Here is an 18548-nt window from a genome sequence, read left to right as displayed (position 1 = left end):
ACAACTGTAAACCAGGACAACAGGAGAGGATATTTTTAAAGTACTGGACATCGTTGTGACATCAAATGAACTTCGGTGGTCAAGATGTGTTGGTATCTGTACTGATGGAGCAAAAGCCATGTCAGGGAGACATAGTGGAGCGGTAACACACATGCAAACAGTTGCTCCCGACGCCACTTGGGTACCCTGCAGCATCCATCGAGATGCTCTTGCTGCCAAGGGAATGCCTAACAGATTGAAAGATGTTTTGGACACTACAGTGAAAATGGTTAACTTTGTTAAAGCAAGGCCCCTGAATTCTCGTGTATTTTCTGCACTATGCAATGATATGGGCAGCGACCATGTAACACTTTTACAACATACAGAATTGCGCTGGTTATCAAGGGGCAAAGTATTGACACATTTTTTTAAATTGAGAGACGAACTTAAAGTTTTCTTTACTGACCATAATTTTCTCTTGTCTGACCGCTTGCATGATGACGAGTTTCTCACACAACTGGCCTATCTGGGTGATGTTTTTTCTCACCTGAATGATCTGAATCTAGGATTACAGGGACTCTCCACAACTATATACAATCTGCGGGACAAAATTGAGGCTATGATTAAGAAGTTGGAGGTCTTCACTGTCTGCATTCACAAGGACAACACACAGGTCTTTCGATCATTCCATCAAGCTTACGGACAATGTCAAATGTGATATAGCGAAGCACCTGAGTGAGTTGAGTGCGCAATTACGCAGGTACTTTCCCGAAATGAATGACACAAACAACTGGATTGGTTATCCCTTTCATGCCCTGCTTCCAGTCCACTTACTGATATCTGAACAGGAGAGCCTCATTGAAATTGCAGCAAGCAGCTCCTCGTTAAGGCGCACACCTGTCACCAATGTTAGGCGCATAATGACACTCACCTGGACATTGTGTCAGTCCTGTTCTTTTTTCTATGATCATTATGATACTCACAAGCGGCTCCAATGAGCAGAACAAAGACCAGAGAAATCTTGGTTGCTTTATAATCCTCTCCAGCCTACAGAGGGTGGGTTGAGTGAAAACAGCTACCCCTCTGACGTCTACATTGAAGTCACCATCTAGTTTCCAGCTGAAGTGGTGGGTGTCCAGAAGCCTTTATACACACATGCCTTAGTAATCCCAGAGCCCCCAACACATGATGACTCTTCCATGCTCTTGAGAACAAACTCCAACATGTTCTCTGTGCTAGGGAAGCTGTGTGAGAAGCTGGACCGTGCGACGCAAGTGGGTGTACCCCATCAGAACTCCAACCGCCTAATGGCCTACCACCAGAGGGAAAGAGAGAACACTCTGAGGGAGGAGGGACCCATAGGGTTCCTTAAACACACCTCTGGGAGGCCCTTGACTTTTCCGCCCTGGCTGAAGCAGAGATTGAAGTCTGTAAGGAGTTCACCAAGGCAACAAGACTCGCACTGTCCTGGTCGAGCGTTTAAGCTCGGAATGTATTGAGTAAATGGAAGGCAATCACGTTTGCAGGCACTGATAAGGGTGGAGAGATGTGGTTTAGTCAGGAATGGGGGGCCGAGGTCACGTCACAATAACGGACAGTTTATGGCCCGCATCATGTAACCTCCTGCCTAGCAATAAAGATGTAATGTTTAGATGGAAGGAGGACACAACACCCACATCGGTGTATATATACTACCACTGGTGGAAACATGTATTTGCCTGTGCAGCTGTATGACCCAAATGGTGAATAAACCTGGATTGAGCTTTACTAATCGTCCTTGAATTTTACATGGTTAATTTAGAACCTAACACTTCCCAGAGAAGCAGGTGCATCACCCAGAAAATAAAAGATGAAGGCATGCAGCCTTGGGGGGAACTGTACTCTGCTCAATCCTGACCTGTTCGACTTCGGTGACTCTGCTGTGCTATCTGACTGTAGAGAGCTCCCGAGAAGACGACTGAGTGAGAGAGCCAAAGCATTTTAACTGAATGAGTGGGATGTAGGGTGTGCTAAAAGAGTGGAGCATCAGATGAGGATGATCGCCCATTCAGAGAGAGGTCTTGCAGAATCGCTCCTGCAGATGTAGAGGATGTCCGAAAGCACCTGGAAGATCTGCTGGAGGCTAGAATCATCTTGATGTAATGTATCACTAGCCACTTTAAACAATGCCACTTTTATATGTTTACATACCCTACATTACTCATCTCATATGTATATACTGTACTCGATACCATCTACGGCATCTTGCCTATGCCGTTCTGTACCATCACTCATTCATATATTTTTTTATGTACATATTCTTATTCATTCCTTTACACTTGTGTGTATAAGGTAGTTGTTGTGAAATTGTTGGATATTACTGCATTGTTGGAACTAGAAGCACAAGCATTTCGCTACACTCGCATTAACATCTGCTAACCATGTGTATGTGACAAATAACATTTGATTTGATTTAATGACACAAAGAACATCAGTAACATCCTCCTAGTGACAGATCACTTCACTCGCTACGCCCAAGCTTACGCCACTTAAGATCAGGAAGCCAGCACTGTGGCCAGGGTGCTTTGGGAGAAGTTCTTTGCCATTATGGCCTGCCTTCCTGCATAAACTCTGACCAGGGCATCAGTGCAGAAACTTTGAAAGTAGACTCATCCGGGAGGTCCTTCAGCTGGCTGGGTGAAGAAGTCCGGTACATCGCCATACCATCACTTCACCTCTTTACAGTGTTTTCTTGCACCACACACATCTCATACTTCCGAGAGTTTTTTTGGTTTGAAGGTGTGTTTTTATATGCCTGCGCTTTACTGTTGCATAGTGTTAAGAGAAGTTACAGCTCAAGGTGTGTCGTAAACTGTGTTATGTGTCAAATTCATTGTGATGCCTAATCTTATGTATAACTTGTCCGGTTTTCCTAGTGAGGGGTGAATGTAACCCCCTGTAAAGACTGGATTTACTTTATTCTAATCTTGAACTTTCCGCGTCCCTGTACAGAACTGTCCGCATCCACGTACGGTGTGGCGTGAAGTAGATTGGGCGGGTACGTGCGTATTGGATGGAGGTGAACTTGGAGAACAGTGACGGAGTTCGCTAGAGTGTTGTGACACCGAAGTTTATTGCTCAATTTGCTTTTGTTTAATAGGCCGGGGCAGTATGAGTATAGCAAACTCCATTTCACTCGCTATACTTGTTTAATGTTGTGGTTCACCGGATTTGTCATCCTCCTCGAGGGACAGACGAACAACATGCTGGCTGGACAAACTAGTCAGTACAGCTAGCTACTCAACCCGCAGCATCCCAGTGACCCTACCGCTACATCATCCCCAGCTGCCTTCAGTTATTGTGCAAGTTACCTCACAGCACCAATGTAACAGTTTTGCTTCGGTCCCTCTCCTCACCCCGCCCTGGACTTGAACCAGGGACCCTCTAAACACATTGACACTTGCCTCCCATGAAGCATAGCTACCTATTGCTCCACAAAAGCCACAGCCCTTGCAGAGCAAGGGAAACAACTACAGTACTTCAAATTCTCAGAGTGAGTGACTTCACAAATTGAAATGTTACTAGCGCGCACCGCTAACTAGCTAGCCATCTCACCAGAGGCGTGCTTGGGGCCTGGGCCTTCAGTGAGGTCCTACAGAGTCCCACCCGAATTAATCCACCTCTTATTACCATCATTATGATGCCATGGCTCTAGAAACTATACATTTAGACAGAAACGCAGTATAACCAGGCGTTGCGTCACCTTGAAATGGACATTTTTATTCAGAGAATTGCAGGGGAAGAGTACAATACAGTACAGTTCAACTAATAAGCAAGAACATAGTCGAGTGCAACAGAGTTATATTCATATTCTTCTTCTATCCATTTCTGGTCCACAAACTTTGAGCTTTAAGTCCCCCCCCCCAAAAATACAGTTCCTGTTTACCCCAAAACATGACCCAATCAATGGGTCTTTTCAATATTTCCCTATTTTTCTTCACCTTTTCATTGTGCAGCTCCATTGCCCTGCACGCTTGTTCGTTGAGCTGTAGATCCACTCGGGTGTCCCCAAAAGTTTTCAAAAGCACCATTGCTTGTAAGTGCCCAGCCGTACTTTGGTGTCTTGTTGCTGCCTTGGTTAGACAACTCAAGTTTGCAAAGCCAGTGTGGCTCCAAACACCAAATCGATCACTTGCAAATAATAGGCATTCCCAGCAGTACAGTTTGCAGTGCTTCTCGGAGCCTGTGAGCCATTGATAGCGCTCGTAGTTGGAACTTTGAAAGTGGTGAACGAACCCCTTTCCCGCCTGTGACAGGCTTTGTAGCGTTGGGCGACCTCTCCTTACAATGTCTAACTTTTCTTGAAAAGTTTGTCTTGAGAATGGTGTTATAATTATATCCTCGACCAAATCGATATCTTCTCCTCCTTCCGCCATTGTGGGTTGAAAAAACAGCTTAGTAGTACGCAAATTAATTTGTTTATCAAATTCAGTTTCCGAGTTCTGCATAGCCCTGCCCATAGGACTTACCTCTCAATATTGGTAATCCAATCAAGACGTGCACGCACTACACCTGCTAGCTGGCTCCTGTGTAACACTGGAAAAACACTGTAAATTGTCTTTCTAAAGCAAAATGATCAACAGAGCAATGCGCTTGTCAACAATGCACATATGATTGAATCATGACCCATGTTTCAAAGTTAGTGTTTGTTTACAAATTACATTGTTTACAAACGATGGCGTAAAATATGTTGCATTCTTTTATGATTTTTAAAATTTAAATTGGATTTAACTAGGCAAGTCAGTTAAGAACAAATTCCTATTTACAATGACGGCCTGGCAAAAGGCCTCCTGAGGGGACGGGGGCTGGGATTAAAAATTAAAAATGCAATAAAAATATGACAAAACACACGACGACAAGAGAGACAACACTACGTAAAGAGAGACCTTAGACAACAGCATAGCATGGCAGCAACACATGACAACACAACATGGTAGCAACATAACATGACACAACATGGTACCAACACAAAACATGGTACAAAGATTATTGGGCACAGACAACAGCACAAAGGGCAAGAAGGTAGAGACTACAACAATACATCACGTGAAGCAGCCGCAACTGTCAGTAAGAGTGTCAATGATTGAGTCTTTGAATGAAGAGATGGAGATAAAACTGTCCAGTATGAGTGTCTGATGGGGTACGACAGATTGCGACTGGAAACCGAGAGCAGGCAGATTCTTAGCTATATTTCCTCACCTTTTGAGTATATTAAAAAAGGCATAATAATATAATAAAAGTGGATATGCATAAAAGTGGATCTTCAGTGCCTGAACATCCCCATCCTGTCCTACAGCGACTGTAACAACTCCTACCCTGGCATGATCACCAACGCCATGTTCTGCGCTGGATACCTGGAGGGAGGCAAGAACTCTTGCCAGGTACTTACCACACTGACCTCAATTCAGGGGTATCACAAGGATGACTTTAAAATGACTTATTCAGTTGATTAGAAATATATTGAGAATGAAATAATCAATTAATATCACTATCTCTCAGGGTGACTCTGGTGGCCCTGTGGTGTGCAATGGTGAGCTCCAGGGTGTCGTGTCCTGGGGTTATGGCTGTGCCGAGCTCGGTAACCCTGGTGTCTACGCCAAGGTAAGACAGAAAATGTGTTTTCCTGTTGTGTTTGCAGAAAACATCAACATTCATACATCACTGTGACATACTTTGGTTTCCTGAAGGAAAAAGACAGTCTATAAAGACATTGAGTCTATAAAACATTGATTGATGGTTCTCATGTTGCCTCCCATTGAGCGTGTCCACTAATGTCTCCCTTCTTCTTCTCTTCCTTCAGGTGTGCATCTTCAATGACTGGCTGACCAGCACCATGGCCACCTACTAAGTCTGATCCTAGCTTTGGTCGTCCAGTACGTTCGCACAACTCTACAACATCCCGTTCCAGATCAACATCCACCATTTAGTACGGGAGATTAGACATTATTTATGTTTATGATAAATAAAGCATTTAACACTAAAAAGTATTTTCTGTTGTGTTTGTACTCTCACTGTCCTTAGAAATCTTTGTAAAGGTCTTTCTATCTTCTCATGTCAAGTAGTTTTACTAGTAAACACCAGAGAAACTAGTAACCACTAGCAAATTGTTAAAGTATGGATCAAGAATGTACTGTTTTTCTTTCTAAAGGATACAGGGGTAAATTCATTGTGTCATGGTAACCTACCTTAACCATTTGATTTGTATCAATACAGCAAGATACAAGGTACATTATTGATTACATTGATTAGTTTCTATAGTTGTGTATTGATGCGTTGCTGCTCACAATAGCTGATGTACGGATGTTAAAAGTGTGGCATAATTGCTCCTCCTTCTTACCCATTTAGAGTATTGTCTCTGAGAGTTGTGTTGCTACTGAAATACTATGTAGTGCAACATGAATATGGTTAGATCTTACATAATGCTTTACACCGAGCAAATATATAAACTGTGACATCAACTTGGTTTCTCTAAAGAAAAAGACATTGAGTCTATAAAACAGATTGGTGGTTCTCATGTTGCCTCCCATTGAGTGTGTCCACTAATGTCTTGAAGAGTATTACTAGGGCCGGCTCTAGACTTTTTGGAGCCCTATGCAAGATGTGGTTGGGGAGGCCCACCACCTCGCAAAAAATATAATGGGGGATTGGAAATGATATAGACAATTACATTGATGGAAGCCACAATTTATCTGCAACATTAAAGCTAATCTATAATCTTCTTAAGTAATAATCATAATAAAAAATATGGAGTATATATTAATATGGGCCCCGTGGAGGTCAGGGCGCCTGGGCACATGCCCTGTGTGCCCGGTTGGTATTCGGCCATGATTACTACAAGTTTACATAGCTGGCTAGATCAAATACCAATCTAAAACTGTTTTACTGACATGGCTGTACTCAGGGTCAGTCAAATGGAATGGCTAATTGAGTGACTGTCAGGGACAGTAGTAATAGTAATTTAGTAATAGTAAATCAATAGTAATTTGAGACCATGACTGAGTTACACCCCAAAAAAATCCCAAATAAATCAAATGTGTTTGTTTTTGTGGTCGGGGGACCCCTAGCGGTCGGGGGCTTTAAACGACCAAATCAAATCAAATGTATTTATATAGCCCTTCGTACATCAGCTGATATCTCAAAGTGCTGTACAGAAACCCAGCCTAAAACCCCAAACAGCAAGCAATGCAGGTGTAGAAGCACGGTGGCTAGGAAAAACTCCCTAGAAAAGGGACCACTTACATTGCTTATGCCTAGAACCGGTCCTGAGTATAACTTATAAATGCATCTGGAGCTCAGATTCCTGAAGTCGAATGACCAAAGCGCCCTCTAGTGGCCTCAATGTAACTGTAACACACTGCATATCACCAAAAGATAGGCCGAGATTGTTAACAAGCGAATTGCTCTGTTGATAATTTAGATTTTAAGGCAATTTACTACTTTCCATAGCAATCATTAAGTTAAAGTTAATTTGCAACTTGTGTGAACTATTTCCTTTAACCTTTTAAACTCTTAGGAGGAATTTCACTTTAAACATTGTTCTATTGGAATCTTCCTATTATGATCATTCCATAAATCGATAAAGTGCCGTGAAAACGTACTTGCCCCCTTTGTAATTTTCTCTAATTTTGCATATTTTTGATAGTGAATATCACATCCTTAACCACAAACCTAATATTAGATAAAGGGAACCTGAGTGAACAAATCACACACTAATTACATACATATTTCATTAACAATGTTATGCAACACCCAATGTCCCTGTGTGAAAAAGTAATTGCCCCCTTACACTCAATAACTGGTTGTGCCACCTTTAGCTGCAATGACTCCAACCAAACACTTCCTGTAGTTGTTGATCAGTCTCTCACATCACTATGGAGGAATTTTGGCCCACTCTTCCTTGCAGAACTGCTTTAACTCAGCGACAAGTCTGGACTTTGACAAGAAGATTCTAAAACTTCAAATCTGTTGATTTTCATGTAGACTTCATTGTGTGTTTCAGATCATTGTCATCCATCTCTCCTAGAACATTCTTCCAAGAGTCTTGATGATCATCCAGGTGCTATTTGGCAAAGTTTTGGGATGAGATGGGTCCCATTATGTCGGGCGAAAACCAAACACTACATTCCACAGTAAGAACGTCAGGCCAATTGAGATGCTGTGACAAGACTTGAAACAAGCAGTTCAAACCCACACAAGTCACTGAATGAAAGCAGTTCTGTATGCAAGAGTAAGCCAAAATTCCTCCACAGTGATATTAGAGACTGATCAACAACTACAGGAAGCATTTGGTTGCAGTCATTGCAGCTAAAAGTGGCACAACCAGTCATTGCAGCTAAAAGTGGCACAACCAGTCATTGCAGCTAAAAGTGGCACAACCAGTCATTGCAGCTAAAAGTGGCACAACCAGTCATTGCAGCTAAAAGTGGCACAACCAGTCATTGCAGCTAAAAGTGGCACAACCAGTCATTGCAGCTAAAAGTGGCACAACCAGTTATTGCAGCTAAAAGTGGCACAACCAGTTATTGCAGCTAAAAGTGGCACAACCAGTTATTGCAGCTAAAAGTGGCACAACCAGTTATTGCAGCTAAAAGTGGCACAACCAGTTATTGCAGCTAAAAGTGGCACAACCAGTTATTGCAGCTAAAAGTGGCACAACCAGTTATTGCAGCTAAAAGTGGCACAACCAGTTATTGCAGCTAAAAGTGGCACAACCAGTTATTGCAGCTAAAAGTGGCACAACCAGTTATTGCAGCTAAAAGTGGCACAACCAGTTATTGCAGCTAAAAGTGGCACAACCAGTCATTGCAGCTAAAAGTGGCACAACCAGTCATTGCAGCTAAGTGGCACAACCAGTCATTGCAGCTAAATGTGGCACAACCAGTCATTGCAGCTAAAAGTGGCACAACCAGTCATTGCAGCTAAAAAAGTGGCACAACCAGTCATTGCAGCTAAAAAAGTGGCACAACCAGTTATTGCAGCTAAGTGGCACAACCAGTCATTGCAGCTAAGTGGCACAACCAGTCATTGCAGCTAAGTGGCACAACCAGTCATTGCAGCTAAAAGTGGCACAACCAGTCATTGCAGCTAAAAGTGGCACAACCAGTCATTGCAACTAAAAGTGGCACAACCAGTCATTGAGTGTAAGGAGCAATTACTTTTTCACACAGGGACATTGGGAGTTGTATTTATTTAATTCACAAATTTACACGTCTATATTTTAGTTATTTGTAACTCAAGTTCCCTTTGTCTAATATTAGGTTTTGGTTGAAGAACTGATTACATTCAGTATAAAAAAAATATGCAAAAACAGAGAAAATTAGAAAGGGGAAAATCCTTTTCCCCAGGCACAGTAAGTACACACATTAGTTGTGTTTTCTATGTTGTTATATGCGTGAGTATGTTTCAGAGAGAACTGATATGTTTGAAGACTTCTATGCTTTCCCCCCCATTGCTCTATTAAATCTAAATTAACTCTTTATTGGGTGAGTCTTCTGTATACAGCAGTTTTACAGTTGAAGTCAGAAGTTTACATACAATTTAGCCAAATACATTTAAACTCAGCGTTTCACAATTCCTGACATTTAACCCCAGTAAAAATTCTCTGTCTTAGGTCAGGATCACCACTTTATTTTAAGAACGTGAAATGTCAGAATAATAGTAGAGACAATTATTTATCTCAGCTCTAATTTATTGTATCACATTCCCAGTGGGTCAGAAGTTTACATACACCCAATTAGTATTTGGTAACATTGCCTTTAAATTGTTTAACTTGGGTCAAACATTTTGGGTAGCCTTCCACAAGCTTCCCACAATAAGTTGGGTAAATTTTGGCCCACTCCTCCTGACAGAGCTGGAATAACTGAGTCAGGTTTGTAGGCCTCCTTGCTCACACATGCTTTTTTAGTTCTGCCCACAAACTTTCTATAGGATTGAGTTCAGGGCTTTGTGATGGCCACTCCAATACCTTGACTTTATTGTCCTTAAGCCATTTTGCCACAACTTTGGAGGTATGCTTGGGGTCATTGTCCATTTGGAAGACCCATTAAAAAATATATATATATAACTTTATTTAAATAGGCAAGTCATTTAAGAACAAATTCGTATTTTTAATGAAGGTCTAGGAACAGTGGGTTAACGGCCTTGTTCAGGGAATGACAGATTTTTTACCTTGTCAGCTCAGGGATTCAATCTTGCAATCTTTTCAGTTACTATTCCAATGCTCTAACCACTAGGCTACTTGCCGTCCAATTTGCAACAGTGCTTTAACTTCCTGTCACGCCCTGGCCATAGAGAGGCTTTTATTTTCTATTTTGATTAGGCCAGGGTGTGACTAGGGTGGGCATTCTAGTTTCTTTATTTCTATGTTTTGACCGCGTATGGTTCTCAATCAGGGACAGCTGTCTATCGTTGTCTCTGATTGAGAATCATACTTAGGCAGCCTTTTTCCCACCTGTGTTTTGTAGCTGTTTTCTGTATAGTTTATGCACCTTATATAACTTTCGGTTTTCCCTCTTGTTTATTTTGTTTGAGTGTTTTGTGATCAAATAAAATCATGAACACTTACCACGCTGCGCTTTGATCTGATCCTCATTACGACGAGAGCCGTGACACTTCCTGACTGATGTCTTGAGATGTAGCTTCAATATATCCACATAATTTGCATTCCTCATGATGCCAACTAATTTGTGAAGTGCACCAGTCCCTCCTGCAGCAAAGCACCCCCACAACATGATGCTGCCACACCCGTTCTTCGGCTTGCAAGCCCCCCCTTTTTCCTCCAAACATAACGATGGTCATTATGGCCAAACAGTTCTATTTTTGTTTCATCAGACCAGAGGACATTTCTCAAAAAAGTACGATCTTTGTCCCCATGTGCAGTTGCAAACCGTAGTCTGGCTTTTTTTATGGTGGTTTTGGAGCAGTGGCTTCTTCCTTGCCGAGTGGCCTTTCAGGTTATGATATAAGACTCGTTTTACTGTGGATATAAATACGTTTGTACCGGTTTCCTCCAGCATCTTCACAAGGTCCTTTGCTGTTGTCCTGGGATTGATTTGCACTTTTCGCACCAAAGTATGTTTGTTTCTAGGAGACAGAAGGCGTCTCTTTCCTGAGCAGTATGATGGCTGTGTGGTCCCATGGTGTTTATACTTGCTTACTATTGTTTGTACAGATGAACGTGGTACCTTCAGGCTTTTTGGAAATTGCTCCCAAGGATGAACCAAAGTTGTGGAGGTCTACAATTTTTTTCTGAGGTCTTGGCTGATTTCTTTTGATTTTCCCATGATGCCAAGCAAAGAGGCACTGAGTTTGAAGGTAGGCCTTGAAATACATCCACAGGTACACCTCCAATTGACTAAAATTATGTCAATTAGCCTATCAGAAGCTTCTAAAACCATGACATCATTTTCTGGAATTTTCCAAGCTGTTTAAAGGCACAGTCAACTTAGTGTATGTAACTTTCTGACCAACTGGAATTGTGGTACAGTGAATTATAAGTGTTATAAATGATAAGTCTCTAAACAATTGTTGGAAAAATCACTTGTGTCATGCACAAAGTAGATGTCCTAACCAACTTGTCAAAACTATAGTTTGTTAGCAGGAAATTTGTGGAGTGTTAATCACTCCAACCTAAGTGTATGTAAACTTCCAACTTCAACTGTATATTGCTGCTAGAGTATGCTATTGAACACATACACATGTTCTAATGAGACAAAATCCTTTTGGCTACTGGTACATGGTAACATGCTAACAAAATGATGACTCTGACCAAATCCTGGGTTTAGAAGTGAGCCAGGTTGAGTTCAGTTCGCTTCAACAGTTGCTACGTTATGTGACTGTTTGTACTGAACCAGATGTTTCCTCAAAACGGTACGCACAGTTTTTCAACAGCTTTTTTTAACTGGTCATTTAGTACAGTACCATTTTTGTCATACTTAACACATGCCTGGGTTGAACATAAAGCTGGGGTTATGGTTCGTTTTAGTGTTAGTGTTGAGACTACGGTTACGGTTGAGCCAAATTGAGTTATTATGAGTACGTTAAATGTTTATTATGAGTTGGATAAACTGATTGATTGGTTTAATTATTTTCAGTTGGGTAAACGTGTTATTTTGAGAGATGGATAAAATGTATTATTCTTGTACTATTCTTACTTAATTGAGGTTGGTAAACGTATTGGGCTAGAGTTGAGCTGGGATGTTGACATGAAGTTAGGGTTGAGGGTTGAGGGTTTGGGTTGAGCAGGATGTGGACATGAAGTTAGGGTTAGTGTTGAAGGTTGAGGGTTTGGGTTGAGCAGGGATGTTGACATGAAGTTAGGGTTGGGGTTGAGGGTTTGGGTTGAGCAGGGATGTGGACATGAAGTTAGGGTTAGTGTTGAAGGTTGAGGGTTTGGGTTGAGCAGGGATGTTGACATGAAGTTAGGGTTGGGGTTGAGGGTTTGGGTTGAGCAGGGATGTGGACATGAAGTTAGGGTTAGGGTTGAGGGTTGAGGGTTTGGGTTGAACAGGGATGTGGACATGAAGTTAGGGTTAGGGTTGAGGGTTTGGGTTGAGCTGGGATGTTGACATGAAGTTAGGGTTGAGGGTTGAGGGTTTGGGTTGAGCAGGGATGTGGACATGAAGTTAGGGTTAGGGTTGAGGGTTTGGGTTGAACAGGGATGTGGACATGAAGTTAGGGTTAGTGTTGAAGGTTGAGGGTTTGGGTTGAGCAGGGATGTTGACATGAAGTTAGGGTTGAGGGTTTGGGTTGAGCAGGGATGTGGACATGAAGTTAGGGTTAGGGTTGAGGGTTTGGGTTGAACAGGGATGTTGACATGAAGTTAGGGTTAGGGTTGAGGGTTTGGGTTGAACAGGGATGTGGACATGAAGTTAGGGTTAGGGTTGAGGGTTTGGGTTGAGCTGGGATGTTGACATGAAGTTAGGGTTAGGGTTGAGGGTTTGGGTTGAACAGGGATGTTGACATGAAGTTAGGGTTAGGGTTGAGGGTTTGGGTTGAACAGGGATGTGGACATGAAGTTAGGGTTGAGGGTTTGGGTTGAGCTGGGATGTTGACATGAAGTTAGGGTTGAGGGTTTGGGTTGAACAGGGATGTGGACATGAAGTTAGGGTTAGGGTTGAGGGTTTGGGTTGAGCTGGGATGTGGACATGAATTTAGGGTTAGGGTTGAAGGTTGAGGGTTTGGGTTGAGCAGGGATGTTGACATGAAGTTAGGGTTGAGGGTTTGGGTTGAGCTGGGATGTGGACATGAAGTTAGGGTTAGGGTTGAGGGTTTGGGTTGAACAGGGATGTGGACATGAAGTTAGGGTTAGGGTTGAGGGTTTGGGTTGAGCAGGGATGTGGACATGAAGTTAGGGTTAGGGTTGAGGGTTTGGGTTGAACAGGGATGTGGACATGAAGTTAGGGTTAGGGTTGAGGGTTTGGGTTGAACAGGGATGTGGACATGAAGTTAGGGTTAGGGTTGAGGGTTTGGGTTGAGCTGGGATGTTGACATGAAGTTAGGGTTAGGGTTGAGGGTTTGGGTTGAGCAGGGATGTGGACATGAAGTTAGGGTTAGGGTTGAGGGTTTGGGTTGAGCAGGGATGTGGACATGAAGTTAGGGTTGAGGGTTGAGGGTTTGGGTTGAACAGGGATGTGGACATGAAGTTAGGGTTAGGGTTGAGGGTTTGGGTTGAACAGGGATGTTGACATGAAGTTAGGGTTGAGGGTTGAGGGTTTGGGTTGAACAGGGATGTGGACATGAAGTTAGGGTTAGGGTTGAGGGTTTGGGTTGAGCAGGGATGTTGACATGAAGTTAGGGTTGAGGGTTGAGGGTTTGGGTTGAGCAGGGATGTGGACATGAAGTTAGGGTTAGGGTTGAGGGTTGAGGGTTTGGGTTGAGCAGGGATGTTGACATGAAGTTAGGGTTGAGGGTTGAGGGTATGGGTTGAGCAGGGATGTTGACATGAAGTTAGGGTTGAGGGTTGAGGGTTTGGGTTGAGCAGGGATGTGGACATGAAGTTAGGGTTAGGGTTGAGGGTTTGGGTTGAGCAGGGATGTTGACATGAAGTTAGGGTTGAGGGTTTGGGTTGAACAGGGATGTGGACATGAAGTTAGGGTTAGGGTTGAGGGTTTGGGTTGAACAGGGATGTTGACATGAAGTTAGGGTTAGGGTTGAGGGTTTGGGTTGAACAGGGATGTGGACATGAAGTTAGGGTTAGGGTTGAGGGTTTGGGTTGAGCTGGGATGTTGACATGAAGTTAGGGTTGAGGGTTTGGGTTGAACAGGGATGTGGACATGAAGTTAGGGTTAGGGTTGAGGGTTGAGGGTTTGGGTTGAGCTGGGATGTGGACATGAATTTAGGGTTAGGGTTGAAGGTTGAGGGTTTGGGTTGAGCAGGGATGTGGACATAAAGTTGGGGTTGAGGGTTAGGGTTTGGGTTGAGCTGGGATGTGGACATGAAGCTAGGGTTAGTTAGGGTTGAGGGTTAGGGTTTGGGTTGAGCCAGGATGTTGACATGAAGCTAGGGTTAGTTAGGATTGAGGGTTGAGCAGTGATGTGGAAGAGAAGCTTGGGTTAGATGTAGGGTTGAGGCTAGGGTTTGGGTTGAGCAGAGACTTGGACGTGAAGCTAGGTTTAGAGTTGAATCTGTGGTTATGGTTAAGATTAGAGTTGAGACAGGGTGAAGACTTTAATCTACTGTCAAGGTATATTCATAATTAATATAATAAGCTGCACTACCCAAGTGTTTGCTTATTTTGAGTGTTTTACTGTATATTAATTGCATACAGTATAACTTATGTAATGATTCGGAATCAATTTTTAAGACAGCCTTGCATGACATTCCAACAAAACCCCTTAAACCCAGTTTACTTGTTTACAAAGCTAAATTTGGCCTTGTGAGCAACAAAGTTGTGTTTGTCGACTTCTCCAAGAGAATACCACCGTGTGAACTACACAGCTGTGTTGCAGTTATGTTGAGGTCAAGATACAGTCTGAACTGCAGAGAATACTGGCCATCTCAAACTGGCAGTTGTAGTGCACTGTACATTTATCACTGTCTCCTGTAAGAAATGCAATCAAATCCAGATGGCAAGAACCTGCACTTAAAAGTACTGAGACTAATGAAAACATATATTTAGCTTTCTGCTGCCTTCAGGGTCAAATTCATACCACACCATGATGGAAAATTCTTTGTCATAATGCTGACCTTGGCAGTACACCTTTTGCCTCTGATTGGATTTCTCTTGACCAATCAAACAGTACCATTAAACGGGGCGGCACACCCAAATCTGCATATATACCAGGGGTGCAGATTAACCCCTTTCATCGACAGGATCATACAGCAACCATGATTTCTCTGGTCTTCGTTCTGCTCATTGGAGCCGCTTGTGAGTATAATAATGATCATAGAAAAAGAACAGGACTGTAATGACACTAACATCACAAATGTGATTTTTTGACGTTATTAAGAAATATGTTGTTGTTGTTTTATCATAGTGCTATGCTTTTCCATCTCAAAAGCTGAGGTAATATCGCTAAGAATGTGCCTGCTCTCTGTTTACAGTCGCCACGGAGGACGACAAGATCGTTGGAGGGTATGAGTGCAAGGCCCACTCCCAGCCCCACCAGGTGTCTCTGAACTCTGGGTACCACTTCTGTGGTGGCTCCTTGGTCAATGAGAACTGGGTTGTGTCTGCTGCTCACTGCTATGAGTCGTAAGTACACTCCCAAGTGAACTACTAGCAACATATTGAGTCAATAACAACTAGCAACAATTTGATAAGCTTAACTCTTGTGAAACTTGAACTCCACATTCACATGAACTCTCTCTCTTTCAGCCGTGTGGAGGTGCGTCTGGGCGAGCACAACATCAAGGTGACTGAGGGTAGCGAGCAGTTCATCTCTTCATCCCGCGTGATCCGTCACCCCAACTACAGCTCCTACAACATCGACAATGACATCATGCTGATCAAGCTGAGCAAGCCCGCCACCCTCAACACCTACGTGCAGCCTGTTGCTCTGCCCAGCAGCTGTGCCCCCGCTGGCACCATGTGTACCGTCTCTGGATGGGGCAACACCATGAGCTCCAGTGAGTGCAGAACCTGGGTCAAAGGTTACATGTGCCAGTTGGTCATCTTCATGGTGACTGAGTGTGTTTACAGGCATAGCAAATGTAAACCTACTATTAAAAACACTCATTATATCTAACTATAACACGTTCTCCACCTCCCTCCCTCCTTCTCTCTCTCTCTCTCCCTCCCGCCCCCCTTACAGCCGCTGACAAGAACAAGCTTCAGTGCCTGAACATCCCCATCCTGTCCTACAGCGACTGTAACAACTCCTACCCTGGCATGATCACAAACGCCATGTTCTGCGCTGGATACCTGGAGGGAGGCAAGGACTCTTGCCAGGTACTTACCACACTAACCTTAATTCAGTGGTTCCACTGATGACTTTAGATGTACTTTTTCAATTGATTAGAAATTGATAATGAAATAACCAATTAAAATCACTTGTCTCCCTTCTTTCTCTCTCTCTCTCTCTCTCTCTCTCTCCCTTCTTCTCTCTCTCGATCTCACAATCTTTCTCCCCTTCTTTATCTATCTCTCTCAGGGTGACTCCGGTGGCCCCGTGGTGTGCAATGGTGAGCTCCAGGGTGTTGTGTCCTGGGGTTATGGCTGTGCCGAGCCCGGTAACCCCGGTGTCTACGCCAAGGTAAGACAGAAAACCGGTTTTCCTGTTGTGTTTGCGGAAAACATCAACATTCATACATCACTGTGACATCACTTGGTTTCCTGAAGGAAAAAGACATTGAGTCTATAAAACATTGATTGATGGTTCTCATGTTGCCTCCCATTGAGCGTGTCCACTAATGTCTCCCTTCTTCTTCTCTTCCTTCAGGTGTGCATCTTCAATGACTGGCTGACCAGCACCATGGCCACCTACTAAGTCTGATCCTAACTTCGGTAATCCAGCATGGTCCCAGAACTCTACAACATCCTGTGCAGTTCAACATCTACCTTTTATACTGGAGATGAAATACTAATGACAAATAAAGCATTTAACATAATTTGAGTTACTGTGTCTATTCCCAAGGTATAAAACTATAAAAAATAAATACTGTAGAAGGTACTTCTTACATGCATGCAGCATAGAACACATGTTCATGAATGTAGTAGTGCAATAGTATGTTCTGTATGTCATCAAAGGAGTGTTATTATAATTATAAATGCTGTAATTATAACAGCTTAAGCACTTCTAATGTACATATACTGTAGGTGTTTTTAAGGCTTCAATAAACTATAAGGGATAAGTCTGAATACACAATGTATGCTGATAATATCAAGAAAGTATTGATCTTCAGTTGACCAATTAGAGTATGTTAAAAGAGGGTCCTACCAGTCCCATTTATTTTTGGCTATCAAGTATTCTAAGTGGGAACATATCAAACCAAACTTGGGTTGCAGATTCTCTGGCTCCACAGACTATTCTCTCTACAAATCATTAGGATTATGTTATTTCTTAATTTGGGTGAACTATCCATTTAACCTTGTAAACTGTTAGGAGGAATCATTTCTCACTATAAACATCTTTCTATTGGAAACGTCATAGACATGTTCATATTTTCCGTAAATCCATGTGGCAACATTAATGATTGTTTTTTTGGAGCTATGCCTGTGTAAATGCCAGAGAGAAGTGATCACTTGATGCATAAACACAGTTACAACTTTGTATTTTCTCCAATGCTCCAATGAATCAAAATGAACTATATTCAGTGAAGAGTGCCTTTTGTCTGCACATTTTAAATTGCTGCTACAGTATGCTATTAACACATACTGTTGTGTATGTGTGTAACGGATTTCCTCCTCTTCGTCTGAGGAGGAGTACGGATCGGACCAAAACGCAGTGTGGTTAGTGTCCATATTGATTTATTCAAAAACACAACTGAACACTGGAACAAAATAATAAACGTGAAATATACAAAACCGAAACAGTACCGTGTGGTCAAAACACTCACACGGAAACAAACACCCACAAACCAAAAGTGAAACCCAGGCTACCTACGTATGATTCTCAATCAGAGACAACTAATGACACCTGCCTCTGATTGAGAACCATACTAGGCCGAACACAAAAACCAACATAGAAAAACAGACTGCCCACCCCAACTTATGCCCTGACCAACTAAAAGAAAGAATAAAATAACAGAACTATGGTCAGAACGTGACAATGTGTTCAATAGTGTAAGGCGCGTTTAAGGGGTTTGAAGGCTGGAACGTCAACTATAATGAAAGTTAAGATCAGACAGAGGCAGCATACAGGAGCGATATAAAAAGTAACTTTAATCTCTATAAGCAACCACCATCTCAATCAGTTCACGTGACAGACAGGAATTTATAGACACAGGTCAGGCATTACCAATCAATGATAATCAATTAGTAATCACACTTACAATAGCTTACTTGTAACCCATTTCACCAACAACTTAAAAACCCACTCATGTAGTAAAAACTCTAAGGGCTCTATTCAATCAGATCCGCTTTAGCAGAC

At 42.6% G+C, this 18548-nt stretch overlaps 1 protein-coding gene across 1 annotated transcript; it reads left to right on the top strand.

The window, feature by feature from the left end:
• The first annotated feature begins 1202 nt into the window (after positions 1-1202).
• LOC121840560 (trypsin-2-like) lies at positions 1203-6532 on the top strand. Its single transcript, XM_042304407.1, has 4 exons — positions 1203-1409; positions 5259-5399; positions 5518-5619; positions 5819-6532. Exons 1-4 carry the CDS (start codon positions 1203-1205, stop codon positions 5864-5866), a joined length of 498 nt encoding a protein of 165 aa, XP_042160341.1. The 3' UTR covers positions 5867-6532.
• The last annotated feature ends 12016 nt before the right edge of the window (positions 6533-18548 follow it).

This window comes from Oncorhynchus tshawytscha, linkage group LG23, assembly GCF_018296145.1.
Source record: "Oncorhynchus tshawytscha isolate Ot180627B linkage group LG23, Otsh_v2.0, whole genome shotgun sequence".
NCBI classification, from domain to species: domain Eukaryota; kingdom Metazoa; phylum Chordata; class Actinopteri; order Salmoniformes; family Salmonidae; genus Oncorhynchus; species Oncorhynchus tshawytscha.
This window is presented reverse-complemented; position numbering and strand designations above follow the sequence as displayed.